We start from the raw sequence: 21,355 nt of genomic DNA, 5'->3' as shown, positions 1-21,355 counted from the left end.
GTGGTTAGGCCTAAGCATTGATTTTTTTATATGAGCATTAGCTTTGCTAACATTTATTTTTTATTAAAAGCTCACATCAATTTAGGATTACCAATTCACTGGCTTTGGTTTTTAACTATGCATTGTCTGTATTTAACCATATATAAATATATTCTTATTTAACCTAAAAGAGGATATTTCTCTGGCTCATTGCTAAATTTCCAGCTGCTTGAACACCTACTTTCAGCAGTTTCAAATTACTGCTAGTGTCCGGCTGAAAGTTCAGATGATTTTAGATATTCAAGATTCTCGTGTTTGCTGGGCAAGATGGTGCATACATGAAGAACAGTGAGATCGTATGTTCACAGTGAGTCTGAAATACATTTTGAGTTCCAGGCCAGTGTTGATTGTGTGAAAACGTGCCTCAAAATGTTTAGCATTTCCATCTTTATGGAATTCCGTGTCTCAGCATTCCATTCTTTCCTTGTTTGGATGCAGACACACAGATGTATAACCCTTTGAATACTGTACATGATCTTCATGCAGTTTGGCAAACCCCTAAGTAAAATCTGGTTTTGAAATTGAGTGTTCTTCTTTTAACTGGAGATGAGGGTCACCTTTAAACAATAGCTAGGGGTAGATGACAAAACAGGCTTTTCCCTCAGATTAAAATCTTATGCTGAGGGTCCATCTTGGAACAAATTTACAGCTTGCAACAGCCATAAGAGCTGCAGCAGCCACATAGTCTAGGAGCACTGTGAAGAAGTTAAGTTCATTGTTTTCCACAGACCAAATACCAGTTGATGACCCATGCAAAGGGCAGAGGTGTCTCAGTTCAGGATATGGCAAAAGAAAAATGACATCTCGAAAGGGACCGAGTGCCTCGGTCTTTACATCAGAATACCCAACCATTAACTAATGTGAGGAAATCTGAGGCTCTCATTTTCAAATACAGGCAATCTATAACCTTAATACTAAGAGATAAAAGTGTATGAGAGTCTTTTGGTGGTGGTGGTGGTGGTGGCGGCACACATCTTTAATCCCAGCACTCAGGAGGCAGAGGCAGGCAGATCTCTCTGGTCTACAGAGTGAGTTCCAGGACAGCCAGAGCTACACAGAGAAACCCTGTCTCTAAACACAACTTCAACAAATATATTAGAACACAGATTTAGGATTACAGAAATAGTTTCCCAGGAATACTGAAGGGGCAATATGTTGGAACCTGAGGGACACAGTATTATGGTGTAAATATAATGCATTTTCCCAGATCAAAGAGTCGACATACTGTGTGGTATGGTGTGTCATAATGCACTCTTCAAAGCTATATGGAAATTATGGGGGTTGACAGATTATGCATAATAAAGGAAGTTTTGGGTGGGGTCTAAAAATAGTTTTGTTAAGACACAAAGCATAAATAATCTGGAAGATTTTTTAAAACAATACAAATTCAATCCTGAAAGTGGGCATTTATTTAGAATGACAACTTATAACAAGAGTTAAATGATGACAACACTTACAAGTTTTAAATGAATTGTGTGTGCATGTAGATATATATGCTTGTACATATATTCATTTACACAAACACCACAATGTCTCTATATATCTAAAGTGAAATGAACATCTAAAGTGAAAGATATGAGAGCTTTATTATAAATCAAATACCAAAATTCTGCAAATTGTACATAAACACAGAGCTGTGTGAGATGAACACAAAAGAGCCCAAGAGTGAAAGTTGCCTCACTCTGTGAGGTAAAAATGGAGATAGGTTTGTGTTAAGCCCTTAGTACACCTTTTCACATTAATTTTTTTTAAATATACTAGCTTTTCTAAGATTTAGTCTTATAAAAAAAATCTTGTTTCAAGTTACAAGAACGACTAATTTTGTATACATAACCATATACAGAATAACGGCCACATGTAGCAAGTAAAGAACTTTTGCTGTAACATTTTTCCAATTTCCCAGATACTGGTCCATCTAGTATGTTGGAATGATTAACCAGTTGGCAATTATGTTACTGGAACCAATTGGAACCGTTCTAGAAATAAGCCAGATGCTAAAGCTTGCTTGGTTGGAGACAAATGACTTTATATTCGGAGAAAGGACTGAACACAGTGCTTGCTTTTCTTACTTTATATCAAACTAGAAGGATATGAAGCAGCAACCCTGGACTGTAGGGTGGCTAGACTGTTGACACGCTCATTTTAACTGTCTTCTACATGTACTCAAATTGCTATATTATGATCTACTCATGATAATGAAGATAGCCAGAAGTTTATCTGTTTTAGAAATTATTCAGCACTGAACGACAGACACTCCTCAAACTAGAATTTCAGAGAAGTGTACAATGAACAATCATTTTCTGCATGCTGAGGTGTTATAAACATACGTACACTCAGATAGATTACATGTGGATAACCCATTTACTTTTTAATTTTAGATTGTTTTCTTGCAGAAGCAATTGTGGTTAGTTGTATATATGTGGCAAATTTTAATCTATCTTTGGTTCTATGATTTAGAGATATTTTTTCCCAAAAATAAATAGGCATGGCAGGAAAAATAAATTGGCTATCTTAAGAGAAAAGTCAGTACTTTATAAAAAAATTGACCAAAAAAATATATAACTGGTATTTGTTTTAGACATCTCTTCTAATTCTCTTGCTTAAAATCTAACACCAGTGCAGTTTTATTGAACTGAATGTACATAATGTATTTACCTATACAGCAAAGACACCAAAATATCATAAAACAAAGTAACAGTTCCCCCTAAAGTTGCCTAAGAATTATGCATTCCAAAATATATTAGAAAAACTGCTAAAAATATACTGATAAAGCTGAATCTGAAAAAGCACAAGAAAATAAAGGTGGATGTATTGGTATTTGCGGATCACATGGATCTTCAAAAAATAAAAGAACTTAGAATTCAAGGACCCTCCCTTCATTTTCAGCAAATATTTATGCATTGGAACTTTTAGAAGATTACTTTTCCAAAGTTTCATCTAGTTTCCATTTTGGTTTCAACTCTTGGCATAATTAACGACCTTCATTTGGTAATGACCTCCGCCTCTTTTCAAATAGGATTTTGGAATCATATAATTCTCTCTCCCTATAGCCAAGGGATGGTCCCTTTAGATACTTTGCCTCCGCTGCTTCATAATCTAAGCCATCAACTGCAGAAATTGAGCAAATAATTGCTTCGGGTAGAAGAACTTCCAAGACAAACTTAATTTTGTCATCTTTTATCAGAGTCAGCATCTTCTGGTCAATTTGCTTATAAATTTCTTGTAGATATTTCACCACTTCATCCAGTTGATCTTCGTCTTCAAAGTAGGTTTCAATACAGGGTGTGAAACTCTTTGCATTCAGAAATGATTTCAGCCACTTGGATTTTTTTGTGCCCTTTAAAATTCCCAGGAGGTGGTCCTCAGTTCCTTTTGCATTGACAATGAAATCTACAAGGTTCTTGTTAGCTCGGTCCCGAGCAGGCTTCATGCGATCAGGGAGAATTTTCCGGAAAGATACTCTCTTGGCGTGAGATGCCACAGGCAATTGCTCCCCCGCGTCTTCATTGTATAGCTTTGGAAATATATTTCTGAACGTATCTTGTTTGATGATTTTCCTGACCGGGTAACTGATGTCAGCAGCGTAATACTCAAAGAATGAACCAGTAAAAGAACCACAGCCTAGTCTAACTCGGTAGTCACAAATCAGCGACACGCACCAATCAATGCTCTCCTTGTACTCCTCCCTGGCTTTCTCCACTAGTGCCTGTTTCTCTTTACAGTCATATTTTTTCAGCCTTCTCAAAGATACTCTAACGCCTCTCTTTTGAGGATTCATGTCTGCCTCAACCAAAAGCACACTCGCTTTCCTCTCTTTCCGCCTGATGCTTTTGATCACTGCTGGCCAAAATGGGTATTTTTGATATTTAAACCACACTATCATGCCGGTTTCAAATGCACGTGTCTCATAACGGAGGATGAAACGTGGAAGGTCTTCATCGTCGTCCTCATCATCATTTTCTAACGCAGCCGCACAGGCAGGATTTAGAGACAAAAGCTTGCCAGAAGCTCGGGCTTCTTCCTCAAGATCTTCTAAATCCAGTCTCTGGAGTAGTAGATCACTGTTGACTGTATCACGGGCAGGAAGGGAAACCTGATAGTCCCCTGAGCACCCTGCAGTGGATGTCTCAGCACCTACATCTGATTCCACAGTAGACTGACTTTGGCTGCCATAGGAACCTGGATTCTGATTTGATGGGCCCTCTCCAGGATCTTCCATGTTATTCTCTGAGACAATAAAGCATTCAGAGGAAACAGCCGGGGCATCTGGGAGGATGTCTTGGGACTCCTCTTTGGGTACAGCGAGATCTTCTGATGAGGGGACAAACTTTTCTTCTTTAATAAATTCGCTTTCTTCTTTGAGCGATAAATTCACAGACATGATCGCCGAGATGTCAATCTTTTTCTTTTCTTCTTTTTTATCATCATCATCTGAAAAGGAAGGGTACGTTTGGCAGCAGCTTAAGTTTTCTGACTTCATTTCCACTTCACTTGGCATGTTCTCACTGGTTGTGTGCACCTGCAACTTCTCGTCGGAGAGGGAATCATCACTCTCGGAGCACAGCAACATGGAAGCCGAGTCTTCCTGGAGGTTGCTTTCGAGTTTCCGGAACTTTTTATGAGGAGGCGAATCAGGCGGCTGCTGTGGCACATTTTCAGATGCTGTAGCCATATGTTGCTCTTCTGCCATGCTTTCGTGGCTCTGATTTGTTCTTTCTTCCACGATTTCCAGTGCCATTTTCAGTGATCTTTCATAGGCAGTTTCCTCCGTAGGTGTAAAGCTGACCTCTGACTGCACTGTTAGAGAGGACATAATGGCTTCGACAGCAGATTTGGTTAGGACTTTTGTGTCTTTGCTTTCCACGGTAATTTTCTCATCCAGTGAAAGTATTTCAACTTCTACAGACAATGTCTTTTTCCTCTTACTGTCTGAAGGACTTTCAGACCTATCTAAAACTTTGGCTGGCCATAATTGGTCTTTCCAACTACATAGGACATATTCACCATCCATTATGATTTAGATTAATGTGCCAAGTAGTTAGTATTACAGACAAAGAGATTGGCTAGCCTTGTGGCTGCAAATACAAGTGCTATCAAAACACCAGTCTTAGTAACGTTTCTTTTTGATTTAGAACCACAAAGAGTTTATAGCTTATGTGCACCGTTTTCTTCCACAGATATGTCCCCAGGATACTTGAACATGTTGTTTGAATAAGAGAACTCTGGAAGATACTGAAATAGGGAAAACACTATTAACAAATGAAAGTATCTTGCTGAAGTACAAGTCAAACTAATGTACTTGAAAGAGACAAACTGAAAAGATAAGAGAGGTCTCTCGTTGCAGTTTTATGAATAAGGAGATAATACCAGGAAATAAACTTGCGCACTAATCCCAATTAAAGAACTCATAATGTTGCTGAAGAATATGTATCAGTAGTAGTTGTATGCTAGGGAATTTATTTATGTTACTGGATACTTCAATACTCTCACATTCCTGGTATTTCTCCTGTGGTACTGAATCTTCAAATTTAGGATTCATGAGGACCATATGGGGGGCCTCACTGAATTTTCAGCTCCATTCTCAAAGTCTTATTCAGAAGTTCAAAAATGAGCTAAAAGGAATGTAATTCTTCTACGTGGTTAAATGCTTCCAACGTTTCCTTAACACTAAAAGGCAATGTGTGAGTTGAACATATGCCTTTACTTCAAACTCTTAACTGAATTATGTTAATACAAAAGTTACTTTGAAACTCAAATGCTACAGATGCAAAGCAGGAAGCGAAATCAAGTACCCTTTAAGGCCTCAGCATGTTTTCAAACGTATAGCATTTCCTGAAACAGGGAGAGTCTTACTTACCTCTGTTTGGTACACTGGTAGGTAGTCTGGCTGTGTGACCCTCACGCCAGCTGACTTCCAAACAGGTCTTTCACCCTGTGGGGCACGTATGTAGTTACGCTGCCTTTCTGGAGTCACTCCAATCTCAAGACACCTCTGCTATTAACCGAGGTTGTACAAAAGGAAGACAGGAAATCCAATCAATAAAGGGAAGAAGTGTTAAAACAAACAAACAAACAAACAAACCCTGCCTACCCAAACTAGCAGGCATGCCTTTGTGCAATACAGGGAGGAGATGAGACATAGTCATTAATGCAGATGTCATATTTGTTTTCTCCTGTGTTCTCTCAAGATGAAATATTCTTTACCATTCACGCTGAAATGGATCTCACTCTAGAGAAGTGGGAGGTGAGGCATGAGGAGAGGAAGGTAACAAATTAGCTTGTGTCTCCTATGAATCACAATATAGATTTTCTGATAGAATCTACCCATTAATCTTCATATGGATTCCTTGGTTAAAAGTGCAGTTGTTTTCAATGAAATGAGTTATGTGGCATGCGGTGTCTCATAGTCTTAATAATTAAAGAAAAAACAGTATCACTGTTTTGTTTTCCTGCTTCATAAAAATGGTCCTCTGAGGGAAATTCAGGCTTTCTGGTGCTTTAGCCATCTTGTGACCAGTACCAGAATGGCAGCCTGTTGGTGATATATAGGCAGGGCCTTAACACAAGATCTGTCTTAGGGAAGAAGGATAGAAGCTGCACTAGAAATTTGAGAGCATTTTTGGGTTTTGAGAATTCTTTATGCTAAACATAAGCACTAAGGGCTAAGGATGTGGCTCAGTGTTTGCTTGGCACACTTAAGCTCCTGGGTTCGAGTCTTAGTACCAAATGAAGATTTAGGAACATTAAATAAGACATTTAAGGGTTTATAGTACAGGGTAGAAATAGGGTAATGTTTTTACCACAGCATTTCTTCTGATCCAGAAGCTTATTGAATTAAAATGATTCAAAATACATATGCATATAGAAGTTACGTACAACCTAACACAAATTTCGACCATTAATATTTTCCTTCTACAATTTTGCTTACATAGATAGAGGAATGAATGCCCATTTCAAACCAGGTTCATGAACCCCACTCTACAGTATGGTTTGAACATAATTCTATATAAATAAGTGTTTTCCACATGAGTTTACATAACTTACTAAATTAGGCTTTTCCCAAGCGTGTAATATTTTATCTCTATGTTTCCCTGAAGATGTAAAAAACAATAAAAATGAATTACTACTTTAAATTATAGACTGTTAAAGCAGTCCCTGATTCTTTAACTATATAGATTATATGTATTTCTGTTAGAATACACATAAATTTTTCAGATTTAGTTGCATACATTATACTAACACACATATATTGAGATAGCATATGTAATTGTTGTTCTCTCTTTACCATGTACTTTCTCCTCAGAAACTTTCAAATTATTTCAGGTGGAGGCTAATGTTTTCTATTTATCAGACACATAATACTACAGAGCGTGCATGTATCATGCCATATAATAGTCTTTAAATGGCTTACAGGAATAAACTAAATATTTTGTTTTATCTGTACACTTAGATGATGCAGAAAATGATTTTTGGCAACTAGGGCTCTACGCATGACCTGAAATAATGAATTGCAAGAAGGACACACAGAGTTATAATCAGAACAGCATCCATACTACTTATGTGACCAAGTCTAGGAAAATTTCCACTACTGGAAAAAAATTAAGTATGGTTGTGGAAGTATATGTACATGAGTTTTTTGAATGTTTATATTTAAAGAAAATGGGTAGCTGTTCGAGCTTCATTTCTTTCAGTTATACAAATAATCACATGGTCAGCTAGTCTTTTGATATTGAAATTGGTTACACATTAAAATTAGCAGCTTGACTACCCCAAAATGCTGAATGCTAACACAGAAGTTTCTGTCACATTTTTCCAACCATATACATATACATGCATATATTGTGTCCATGTCTTCTCTCAATTGCACATTTGAGACCCTTCCGGGTACTCATATGTATGTAACATAGCCATACTTTTCAGTGTATTCCAATTAGCAGATGTATGACCACACTGTTTTTGAATACTTCTATCAGTTGTATTTCTGTGTAAATGAATAAATGTCTGAAACTTCATAGAATAACAGAACACCTCGTAATATCAACAAGGTCTGCCAAGTTAGGAAATTAGCATGAACAGCCATGCTGCCCTGAAGCCTTAATTTAGAGGCTGTAATCTGATCACCCTTTCTACTCTGTGGACTTAAAAAACCTTGGGAGATACAAAAGTTCCAGAGGATTAATGTCCTCAAAATGCTACCAATTCTCTTAAAATCACAAACCATTCCTTCCACCCCAAGATCATCCTTCCTCTCTCCTTATTTTTATCCCAGAGCTCCGAGAAGTTACTAGAAAATAAATTTAAGTCAGACATTACCTTGAAGCTTCTTGTCAGCTGCAGCCTGCTAAAATGCAGCTCCTCCCCCGAGGCTGGCAAGCCAGAACTCACAGGCGCTGCTCAAAGAAGGCTCGGCCTCCACGGTGACGCAGAGCTGAAGGCCACTCCCTGAATTACAGGAGAGACAATTGCCAAGAAAAACCGCTGAAGTGTGGAGCTGAGGAAATGCTCCCCTTTAAAGAACTTTACAGTGTAATAGGAGCAAGGGTCTGGGTAATTCACATTCAAACCCTGGGGGTGGACGATTTCTTGAGGAGGTTGCAAAACACTTTATCTCATAGTAAGAAAACCCCAGTTTGAATATTTCTTACATAGTTTAAGTAGCCTTCTTGGCCATCCTATGTCTATAGGTGATTCTTTTCTTTTTACTAGTACTGGGAAATGATGGGCTTCATTCTGAACGTTTTTATGCACATATCATATGCTTTGTTCCTACTTATCCTCCATTGCCTTACCTTGTTCCCACTCCCACTCTCACTGGTTCCTTTCCTCTTCTCAAGCATACCCCCACACTTGCACCACAATATACCCACACCCCACACACTCCACTTAGGATAAGAACACAACAAACGAAGAAAACCATAAACCAAATTCCCAGATGAAGACAGATACAAAATTTCTAAAAAATAATAATAATAAATACTTGCGGGGTTGGGGATTTAGCTCAGTGGTAGAGCACTTGCCTAGCAAGCGCAAGGCCCTGGGTTCGGTCCCCAGCTCCGAAAAAAAAATAAATAAATACTTGCAAGCCAAATATATATATATAGCTCGGAATTCCATGCTGCTAAATGTCTTTTAAAGTAGAATGAGAAAGATATTGATTGGGATGGAACAACAATTTTACATTATTTTCAATAAGATTTTTTTTCTTTTCTGTCCCCAAAAACATGGTATACCTCTACTTTGACTCAGTTCTTCTCTTACATTCTTCAGGAAAGCCTTCAGCGATTGCTTCATATACATGTTTACTTCTGACTAGAAGGTGAAAAAAATCATTTCTTTGGAACGAAGCTAGCCATTTCTGTGTATCCCAGTCTGTAACAGTAAGTTGTTTTTTCTAGTACTTTCTGTTTTGTTTCACGCTTGGGAAATTCAATGCTGGGAGACTTTGTTTTTATTTTGCATGTCCTTTGTTCCTCAGAATATCTCTATGGTAATTTTAAATTAGAAAGCCAGTTTAAGTATAATTATACTTAAATTACAATTGATAACTTGAGAAGTGAGATATTTTGTTTGCCTCAGTATAACACATTATATGGCATTATTCATACAGTATACATATTAAATGTATGTTTTTTAAATCACATTTATATAACCTTTAGTGTCAGGGTAATAAATACTAATAGACTAATAAAGGTCTTCTCTAGGCTGGGATTTTGTTGGTGGTGCTAATAAATAAATTACACAATGTTTGTGGTAGTCACAAATCTCACACATTCACTTCCCAAACAGTTTTAAAGTAGGTCATCGAGTCACCAGAAAGGAGAATGCTCTGTTTTAGGCCATCACTAAGGGACCCAAACTTCTTCCGTCCTACGGCTTTACTATCTTCTTGAGCCTGGAATCCTTTGGTTACATAAGTTGTGTCTGGTTAGATATCTGAAAGGGATGTTGGACAGTCTTGTGGACAGTTTTAAGGGCTAGTTCTAGCAAATACCACCACTGGCCTGTGGCCTCTAACCAGAACTCAGGTGTTGAGTGGAAACTACAGTAGCGCCTAGGGAATGTAGTTTCCTTGTGATTCCGGAGGAAAATGAAGAGTTTGCTGTAGAACTCTCTCTGCCACAGGAAGGCTTTTTTATTTGTCTCACTGCATATCTGTGAAGCTTTTAAAGGCAATGGCACCAAAACAGGATAAACTACGAGCCTGGATGCACTACCTCACTTTCCCTGTTTTTCATGTTCACTAGAAGTTGACCACAATAGATAGGTACACTTTGGAAAGCTATTTTGAGCTAAGAAATGAAGTAGAAAAATGATGTAACTCACTAGAAATGGACGATTGATCATAAGCCCCTAAGTGGACTACCATATTTTGATATCAACTTATGGAACAACTTATATCTTAGCTATATCCCTGTATTTCCCTGCCTGTCTTTAGAATAGCAGCACAAAAATAGATGATTTTCTAATAACCAAAAAAATCATTCTTATAGAATACTAATTATTATTTAATCTAAAGAGGATTCCTGGGCTGAGATATGATATATGACTTTATTTAATTGAAAAGAATTATTTGATTATATACCTTATATCATTTTACCTACTCATTTGAATGTCCAAGTGCACATAAAATAGTTATTACACTTCCAAACTATACTTTCCTGTCTATTTTCCATAGCATGCACAACTTAGCCAATCTTAGACAAATTCCATGGACTTGTTTTTACCTTTACCATTTTTCAGAAGGATGAGAAGAATGATAACTGCTAATGAAAAAGGCTAAAATTGTACTTTATTATTATGAAGTAGATGGTGTAAAATAATATATAATATCTATCACTTTTACATGCCTTGTAACTCACTATTAGCCAGGTATTAACTCATTGGATCCTACTTAAAAATTACTAGTATTAATATTAAGGATACATGCCAGTGATTTCTTACCACATGCCAAGCATTCTTGTTAGCAAGGTTCTACATATCCCTCAAAGTTTATGTTTTGGAAATTTAAATCCTTAGTGCATAAGTGTTAAGAGATGAGAGACTTTTATGAGTTGATTAAAACTCCAGTGAATCTCCTAATATCAGATTGCAGGAGTGGTTTAGTCATTGTGGAGATGGGTTCCAGAAAAAGGTGATGAACTTCGTTCCTTCTTACTTTCTCTCCTGTTTTTTTCTTTCACTATATGCTACTCTTTGTGGCCTTATGATATAATAAGAAGTCCCATGGCAGATATGGTTCCCCAGTTTTTGAAAATTTCAGCTTGCAAAACTGTGAGCTAAATATCTGCCCATTGCGGAGAAATTTCTTGGTCTCGAGTACCCTGTTATAATAGACTAAAGCAGTGAGCATTTTTGGCATTTTCATTTTGTAAATAAGGCATTAGAGAGATCATGGAATGTTTATAAAAATGTTCACAGTGTTTTGGCACAGGGCATTTGGACCTAGGTACTCTGACTCCAGAGTTCATGTTTGTAATCACCAAGACACAGTGCAAATCCCTCATTGTAAATAAAAAATGGTCTATACCTGCAGGTGGGATGAACAGCTGTGCAATATAATGAATCTTAATGAATTATGTGCTTAGAGTCACTGAATCTTAAAAAGAAAATTATTGTCCCTGATTCTGCATCTAGCCTGCCGCCTCCTTTTCTCCTCTCCCATCCTTTCCTACTTCTCCACCATTTGGCTAAAACAGTCTCATATATAATCATGGTAGTAAGTGACAATTCCTCATATTTGGCAAATTATGCTAATTGCAAACAAGGTACAGCCTTCACATAAGGGGAAGATACTTCACAATGGAGTGGGCCACTTAGAATCTGGACACTATAGGATTTAATATTTATGGTACTTCCAAAATAATAGGACAGTAATAGTGAAAAAATTAGCAGTGCTGATGTTCCAGAAGTTATAAAATGATAGCACAAGAGCTCTCTGCTCCCAAACCCCGTGGGAGAGAGACCTCACCGCCTGATCAGTTGGGCACTCCTGAGGCTGCAGAGCGGAGGAGACCACCAACACTGCCCACCCCTGCCCACATCCCTGGCCCAAGAGGCAACTGTATAAGGCCTCTGGGTTCCCGTAGGGGAGGGCCCGGGAGCGGCAGGACCCCTGCGCCTGAGACACTGCCGGAACCTGAAGGAAACAGACCGGATAAACAGTTCTCTGCACCCAAATCCCGAGGGAGGGAGAGCTGAACCTTCAGAGAGGCGGACACGCCTGGGAAACCAGAAGAGACTGCACTCTGTGCACATCCAGGCGCCAGAGGAAAACACCAAACGCCATCTGGAACCCTGGTGCACGGAGGCTCCCGGAAAGAGCGGCGCAGATCTTCCCGGTTGCTGCCACAGCGGAGAGGACTTAGGCAGTACCCCACGAGCAAACTTGAGCCTTGGAACTGCAGGTAGGACCAACTTTTCCCTTGCAACTCAGGACACACAGAGGCAAAATTCCTCTAAGGCCGGGCACTTCCTGTGTTTATCGGAAGTCCCACACCAGCAGATCCCGGACCGCAGCAGCTCTCTGCTCCCAAACCCCGTGGGAGAGAGACCCCACCGCCTGATCAGGTGGGCACTCCTGAGGCTGCAGAGCGGAGGAGACCACCAACACTGCCCACCCCTGCCCACATCCCTGGCCCAAGAGGCAACTGTATAAGGCCTCTGGGTTCCCGTAGGGGACGGCCCGGGAGCGGCAGGACCCCTGCGCCTGAGACACTGCCGGAACCTGAAGGAAACAGACCGGATAAACAGTTCTCTGCACCCAAATCCCGTGGGAGGGAGAGCTGAACCTTCAGAGAGGTGGACACGCCTGGGAAACCAGAAGAGACTGCACTCTGTGCACATCCAGGCGCCAGAGGAAAACACCGAACGTCATCTGAAACCCTGGTGCACGGAGGCTCCCGGAAGGAGCGGCACAGATTTTCCCGGTTGCTGCCACAGCAGAGAGGACTTAGGCAGTACCCCACGAGCAAACTTGAGCCTTGGAACCACAGGTAGGACCAATTTTTCCCCTGCAAGAAACCTGCCTGGTGAACTCAAGACACAGGCCCACAGGAACAGCTGAAGACCTGTAGAGAGGAAAAACTACACGCCCGAAAGCAGAACACTCTGTCCCCATAACTGGCTGAAAGAAAACAGGAAAACAGGTCTACAGCACTCCTGACACACAGGTTATAGGACAGTCTAGCCACAGTCAGAAATAGCAGAACAAAGTAACACTAGAGATAATCTGATGGCGAGAGGCAAGCACAGGAACCCAAGCAACAGAAACCAAGACTACATGGCATCATCGGAGCCCAATCCTCCCACCAAAGCAAACACGGAATATCCAAACACACCAGAAAAGCAAGACCTAGTTTCAAAATCATATTTGATCATGATTCTGGAGGACTTCAAGAAAGACATGAAGAACTCCCTTAGAGAACAAGTAGAAGCCTACAGAGAGGAATCGCAAAAATCCCTGAAAGAATTCCAGGAAAACACAATCAAACAGTTGAAGGAATTAAAAATGGAAATAGAAGCAATCAAGAAAGAACACATGGAAACAACCCTGGACATAGAAAATCAAAAGAAAAGACAAGGAGCTGTAGATACAAGCTTCACCAACAGAATTCAAGAGATGGAAGAGAGAATCTCGGGAGCAGAAGATTCCATAGAAATCATTGACTCAACTGTCAAAGATAATGTAAAGCGGAAAAAGCTACTGGTCCAAAACATACAGGAAATCCAGGACTCAATGAGAAGATCAAACCTAAGGATAATAGGTATAGAAGAGAGTGAAGACTCCCAGCTCAAAGGACCAGTAAATATCTTCAACAAAATCATAGAAGAAAACTTCCCTAACCTAAAAAAAGAGATACCCATAGGCATACAAGAAGCCTACAGAACTCCAAATAGATTGGACCAGAAAAGAAACACCTCCCGTCACATAATTGTCAAAACACCAAACGCACAAAATAAAGAAAAAATATTAAAAGCAGTAAGGGAAAAAGGTCAAGTAACATATAAAGGGAGACCTATCAGAATCACACCAGACTTTTTGCCAGAAACTATGAAGGCCAGAAGATCCTGGACAGATGTCATACAGACCCTAAGAGAACACAAATGCCAGCCCAGGTTACTGTATCCTGCAAAACTCTCAATTAACATAGATGGAGAAACCAAGATATTCCATGACAAAACCAAATTTACACAATATCTTTCTACAAATCCAGCACTACAAAGGATAATAAAGGGTAAAGCCCAACATAAGGAGGCAAGCTATACCCTAGAAGCAAGAAACTAATCATCTTGGCAACAAAACAAAGAGAATGAAAGCACACAATCATAACCTCACTTCCAAATATGAATATAACGGGAAGCAATAATCACTATTCCTTAATATCTCTCAATATCAATGGCCTCAACTCCCCAATAAAAAGACATAGATTAACAAACTGGATACGCAACGAGGACCCTGCATTCTGCTGCCTACAGGAAACACACCTCAGAGACAAAGACAGACATTACCTCAGAGTGAAAGGCTGGAAAACAATTTTCCAAGCAAATGGTCAGAAGAAGAAAGCTGGAGTAGCCATTCTAATATCAAATAAAATCAATTTTCAACTAAAAGTCATCAAAAAAGATAAGGAAGGACACTTCATATTCATCAAAGGAAAAATCCACCAAGATGAAGTCTCAATCCTAAATATCTATGCCCCATATACAAGGGCACCTACATATGTAAAAGAAACCTTACTAAAGCTCAAAACACACATTGCACCTCACACAATAATAGTGGGAGATTTCAACACCCCACTCTCATCAATGGACAGATCATGGAAACAGAAATTAAACAGAGATGTAGACAGACTAAGAGAAGTCATGAGCCAAATGGACTTAATGGATATTTATAGAACATTCTATCCTAAAGCAAAAGGATATACCTTCTTCTCAGCTCCTCATGGTACTTTCTCCAAAATTGACCATATAATTGGTCAAAAAACGGGCCTCAACAGGTACAGAAAGATAGAAATAATCCCATGCGTGCTATCGGACCACCACGGCCTAAAACTGGTCTTCAATAACAATAAGGGAAGAATGCCCACATATACGTGGAAATTGAACAATGCTCTACTCAATGATAACCTGGTCAAGGAAGAAATAAAGAAAGAAATTAAAAACTTTTTAGAATTTAATGAAAATGAAGGTACAACATACCCAAACTTATGGGACACAATGAAAGCTGTGCTAAGAGGAAAACTCATAGCGCTGAGTGCCTGCAGAAAGAAACAGGAAAGAGCATATGTCAGCAGCTTGACAGCACACCTAAAAGCTCTAGAACAAAAAGAAGCAAATACACCCAGGAGGAGTAGAAGGCAGGAAATAATCAAACTCAGAGCTGAAATCAACCAAGTAGAAACAAAAAGGACCATAGAAAGAATCAACAGAACCAAAAGTTGGTTCTTTGAGAAAATCAACAAGATAGATAAACCCTTAGCCAGACTAACGAGAGGACACAGAGAGTGCGTCCAAATTAACAAAATCAGAAATGAAAAGGGAGACATAACTACAGATTCAGAGGAAATTCAAAAAATCATCAGATCTTACTATAAAAACCTATATTCAACAAAACTTGAAAATCTTCAGGAAATGGACAATTTCCTAGACAGATACCAGGTATCGAAGTTAAATCAGGAACAGATAAACCAGTTAAACAACCCCATAACTCCTAAGGAAATAGAAGCAGTCATTAAAGGTCTCCCAACCAAAAAGAGCCCAGGTCCAGACGGGTTTAGTGCAGAATTCTATCAAACCTTCATAGAAGACCTTATACCAATATTTTCCAAACTATTCCACAAAATTGAAACAGATGGAGCCCTACCGAATTCCTTCTATGAAGCCACAATTACTCTTATACCTAAACCACACAAAGACCCAACAAAGAAAGAGAACTTCAGACCAATTTCCCTTATGAATATCGACGCAAAAATACTCAATAAAATTCTGGCAAACCGAATTCAAGAGCACATCAAAACAATCATCCACCATGATCAAGTAGGCTTCATCCCAGGCATGCAGGGATGGTTTAATATAAGGAAAACCATCAACGTGATCCATCATATAAACAAACTGAAAGAACAGAACCACATGATCATTTCATTAGATGCTGAGAAAGCATTTGACAAAATTCAACACCCCTTCATGATAAAAGTCCTGGAAAGAATAGGTATTCAAGGCCCATACCTAAACATAGTAAAAGCCATATACAGCAAACCAGTTGCTAACATTAAACTAAATGGAGAGAAACTTGAAGCAATCCCACTAAAATCAGGGACTAGACAAGGCTGCCCACTCTCTCCCTACTTATTCAATATAGTTCTTGAAGTTCTAGCCAGAGCAATCAGACAACAAAAGGAGATCAAGGGGATACAGATCGGAAAAGAAGAGGTCAAAATATCACTATTTGCAGACGACATGATAGTATATTTAAGTGATCCCAAAAGTTCCACCAGAGAACTACTAAAGCTGATAAACAACTTCAGCAAAGTGGCTGGGTATAAAATTAACTCAAATAAATCAGTTGCCTTCCTCTATACAAAAGAGAAACAAGCCGAGAAAGAAATTAGGGAAATGACACCCTTCATAATAGACCCAAATAATATAAAGTACCTCGGTGTGACTTTAACCAAGCAAGTAAAAGATCTGTACAATAAGAACTTCAAGACACTGAGGAAAGAAATTGAAGAAGACCTCAGAAGATGGAAAGATCTCCCATGCTCATGGATTGGCAGGATTAATATAGTAAAAATGGCCATTTTACCAAAAGCAATCTACAGATTCAATGCAATCCCCATCAAAATACCAATCCAATTCTTCAAAGAGTTAGACAGAACAATTTGCAAATTCATCTGGAATAACAAAAAACCCAGGATAGCTAAAGCTATCCTCAACAATAAGAGGACTTCAGGGGGAATCACTATCCCTGAACTCAAGCAGTATTACAGAGCAATAGTGATAAAAACTGCATGGTATTGGTACAGACACAGACAGATAGACCAATGGAATAGAATTGAAGACCCAGAAATGAACCCACACACCTATGGTCACTTGATTTTTGACAAAGGAGCCAAAACCATCCAATGGAAAAAAGATAGCATTTTCAGCAAATGGTGCTGGTTCAACTGGAGGGCAACATGTAGAAGAATGCAGATCGATCCATGCTTATCACCCTGTACAAAGCTTAAGTCCAAGTGGATCAAGGACCTCCACATCAAACCAGACACACTCAAACTAATAGAAGAAAAACTAGGGAAGCATCTGGAACACATGGGCACTGGAAAAAATTTCCTGAACAAAACACCAATAGCTTATGCTCTAAGATCAAGAATCGACAAATGGGATCTCATAAAACTGCAAAGCTTCTGTAAGGCAAAGGACACTGTGGTTAGGACAAAACGGCAACCAACAGATTGGGAAAAGATCTTTACCAATCCTATAACAGATAGAGGCCTTATATCCAAAATATACAAAGAACTCAAGAAGTTAGACCGCAGGGAAACAAATAACCCTATTAAAAAATGGGGTTCAGAGCTAAACAAAGAATTCACAGCTGAGGAATGCCGAATGGCTGAGAAACACCTAAAGAAATGTTCAACATCTTTAGTCATAAGGGAAATGCAAATCAAAACAACCCTGAGATTTCACCTCACACCAGTGCGATTGGCTAAGATCAAAAACTCAGGTGACAGCAGATGCTGGGGAGGATGTGGAGAAAGAGGAACACTCCTCCATTGTTGGTGGGATTGCAGACTGGTAAAACCATTCTGGAAATCAGTCTGGAGGTTCCTCAGAAAATTGGACATTGAACTGCCTGAGGATCCAGCCATACCTCTCTTGGGCATATACCCAAAAGATGCCTCAACATATAAAAGAGACACGTGCTCCACTATGTTCATCGCAGCCTTATTTATAATAGCCAGAAAATGGAAAGAACCCAGATGCCCTTCAACAGAGGAATGGATACAGAAAATGTGGTACATCTACACAATGGAATATTACTCAGCTATCAAAAACAACGAGTTTATGAAATTCGTAGGCAAATGGTTGGAACTGGAAAATATCATCCTGAGTGAGCTAACCCACTCACAGAAAGACATACATGGTATGCACTCATTGATAAGTGGCTATTAGCCCAAATGCTTGAATTACCCTAGATCCCTAGAACAAAGGAAACTCAAGACGGATGATCAAAATGTGAATGCTTCACTCCTTCTTTAAATGAGGAAAAAGAATACCCTTGGCAGGGAAGGGAGAGGCAAAGATTAAAACAGAGACTGAAGGAACACCCATTCAGAGCCTGCCCCACAGGTGGCCCATACATATACAGCCACCCAATTAGACAAGATGGATGAAGCAAAGAAGTGCAGACCGACAGGAGCCGGATGTAGATCGCTCCTGAGAGACACAGCCAGAATACAGCAAATACAGAGGCGAATGCCAGCAGCAAACCACTGAACTGAGAATAGGTCCCCCGTTGAAGGAATCAGAGAAAGAACTGGAAGAGCTTGAAGGTGCTCGAGACCCCAAAAGTACAACAATGTCAAGCAACCAGAGCTTCCAGGGACTAAGCCACTACCTAAAGACTATACATGGACTGACCCTGGACTCTGTCCCCATAGGTAGCAATGAATATCCTAGTAAGAGCACCAGTGGAAGGGGAAGCCCTGGGTCCTGCTAAGACTGAACCCCCAGTGAACTAGACTATGCGGGGAGGGTGGCAATGGGGGGAGGTTTGGGAGGGGAACACCCATAAGGAAGGGGAGGGGGGAGGGTGATGTTTGTCCGGAAACGGGGAAAGGGAATAACACTTGAAATGTATATAAGAAATACTCAAGTTAATAAAAAAAAATGATAGCACAAGAAAATCATGGAGGAGGTGATACAATACAGTCTTTAGATTGTGGTGGTGGTTCACCAGGAGTGGAGCTGTTTTAGAAGGATTAGGAAGCATAGCCTTGTTGGAGGAAGTATGTCAATGAAGAAAGGCTTTGAGGCTCTCTCTCTCCTGTGTGTGTGTGTGTGTGTGTGTGTGTGTGTGTGTGTGTGTGTGTGTGTGTGTGTGTGTGTGTTCATACACATGTGTGTGCCTTATGGTATATGGTCAGCATAGCTGCCTTCCATATGTCACTCAGATATTCAAATTTGAGGTTACCTACCATGGAGAAAGGAAAGAGTGCTGAGAATGGTCTAACTTTCAAGGGCCAGGTCCTAAGATGCCTCCCAACATTGAGGCTGCTCAGGACACTACTTCCTGTGTCATCATGAAACTAGTACTTAATAATGACAGCTGTGCAAAAGGGAGGGCATGGGCATGAAAATAGACAGTCTCCCTTCTGGTGGTACAAGTATATTGGGGCTGATGACATTTTAGGGTAAACAGTTGTGCAGAAAAAGTCGTGTAGTGCATCAGCCTTTACTTAAAAACCCAATAATGCAAGCCAGTAAGAATAAGATGACAAAATACAAGGAACACCATCGAACATAGTCTTATGACACTGACATTTGCCTGATATTGCCAATAACACAATAAAAAGTACAGAAAACCACAGACTACTTACTACTCTCTCTTAAAAACACAGATGCAGAAATCCTCATCAAATGCCACTGCTCAAAGCAATGGCGTAGATAAAAGATATATCGTGATCAAGTGAAATTCATACTTGGGAATGTAAAGATTGTTCAGCATTCCCAAATCTGTCAATTCAACTTACCACGCTAGAGGACTGAAAATGATGAAAACATCGTAGTAACTGAGGCAGAGTATCTGCCAATATCCCAGATATTCAGGAAAGAAAAATGATCCCATTATAAAACACATCAATCTTCCTCAATCAGATCACCAACATCTACAAAAGCCCCACAGTCATTACATTTGGTGGTGATACACGAAATGCCTTTCTGCTAAAACCAGAAACACAGTAAATATATTTGCTTTTACCATTTCTAATCAACATTGGATTAGAGGCCTCAGTGAATTGAGTAAGACCCGAAAACCAATTGTGTATGTCTTGGAAAGGTAAAAGTAAAATTGCATTTTAGATGACATGAATGAACTATAAAGAGAATTCTAATGAATCAACCAATCTAGAGTTGACTGTTTTTCTAAACAAAGATTAACAACAAAGATTTAAAGCTTAACTTTTAAAACTCTATGTATAATTTTATTTTAAAAATACAAGAAGCGGGGCTCGGAGGCAGCTTTGTTCATGAAGTGTTTGCATTTGCAAGCACTCCGATCTGAATTGGATCCCCATGACCCATATTTAAAAAGCCAGGTGTTGTGGTTTGTGCTTGTAACCCAGTACTTGGATGGCAGACACAGATGGATTCCCCAGAGCTCGCTGGCCAGCCACACTTACCCACTTGGCAAGTTTCAGGTCAAGGAGAGACTCCATCTCAAAAAAGAAAAACTTAGGGCAAGAACAAGTGTGTTGGAAACTTTAATATGCTGATGCAAATAATTAAGTTTTATAAACAGGGATATATGTAACATGTGAATTGACAGAAACACTAATTTTAGGGTGTATCTCTCCATATATATCTATTGTCACTATAACTTAAATAAAAATTCCAGCAGACCTTTTGTGGAAGTTGAAAGAATAACTCTGAAATATGTTTGGAGAAGTAGAGGAGCCAGAATGACACTGAGTAGGAAATAGAAAAGGTGGAAGACTCACATTATCTGAGCTCAAGACTATGGTAATGAAGATTCTATACTATTGATGTAAGGTTGACATATATAGCCAACAGGTCACAAATAAACTAGTAAATAATGCCTATCAGTTTTTGAAAAGTTCTTTTCAATACATTTTACTGGAACACTTTAAGCATATTTTTTATATCATGACCCCTTAGGTAGGACTATAAACAAAATCATTCAAAATGTGTCATGAGCCAGTTATATGAAATCAAATTTCTATAAAGCCAAATCTATAAAATACTAGGAGAATGTCTTTGAACACCTGGATGAGCCAAAGTTTTATTAGAAAATAAAAAGCCAGAAAAAAACCATGAAGCATTAAAAAATAGTAAAATTTGGCTTGAAGTTTTTTTCAAAACTAAAATGAAAAAAATCAGAGTTGTAGAAAATATGTGCAAAACATATATTTCTTATAGACTATGTCCAGGATATACAATTGTTCTTAGAATTTACTAAGACTAACATCTCAAAATAGGTACACAATTTGCAATTAAAGGCATGAAAATATGTTCATTACCACTAGTAAATACTTACAAGGAAATGATAATGAGGCATCATTAACACCTTTATAATAAT

The 21,355-nt window shown here is 39.1% G+C and overlaps 1 protein-coding gene and 1 long non-coding RNA gene across 9 annotated transcripts in view; one reads left to right on the top strand and one right to left on the bottom strand.

The window, feature by feature from the left end:
- Positions 1-14,011, top strand: part of LOC108349242 (uncharacterized) — a 67,975-nt gene extending 53,964 nt beyond the window's left edge. The window contains exon 5 of the long non-coding RNA XR_001842751.3: positions 9,307-14,011. This is a non-coding gene — a long non-coding RNA (uncharacterized LOC108349242). The remainder of the gene's footprint in view (positions 1-9,306) is intronic.
- Positions 1,431-21,355, bottom strand: part of Pwwp3b (PWWP domain containing 3B) — a 34,154-nt gene continuing 14,229 nt past the window's right edge. For 4 of the 8 annotated variants that reach the window (XM_006257301.4, XM_063280257.1, XM_006257303.4 and 1 more), the window contains 3 exons: positions 8,353-8,481; positions 5,897-6,031; positions 1,431-5,271 (listed from right to left, as the gene is read on the bottom strand). In XM_006257301.4, coding sequence (XP_006257363.1) covers positions 3,011-5,050 — 2,040 coding nt within the window. In that variant the 5' untranslated portion in view covers positions 5,051-5,271; positions 5,897-6,031; positions 8,353-8,481 and the 3' untranslated portion in view covers positions 1,431-3,010. Of the gene's footprint in view, positions 5,272-5,896; positions 6,035-8,352; positions 8,482-21,355 lie in introns of those variants that run through there. The other 4 variants (XM_006257305.5, XM_063280256.1, XM_063280255.1 and 1 more) reach the window with 2 other exon arrangements.

Source organism: Rattus norvegicus, chromosome X, assembly GCF_036323735.1.
Source record: "Rattus norvegicus strain BN/NHsdMcwi chromosome X, GRCr8, whole genome shotgun sequence".
NCBI lineage: Eukaryota > Metazoa > Chordata > Mammalia > Rodentia > Muridae > Rattus > Rattus norvegicus.
This window is presented reverse-complemented; position numbering and strand designations above follow the sequence as displayed.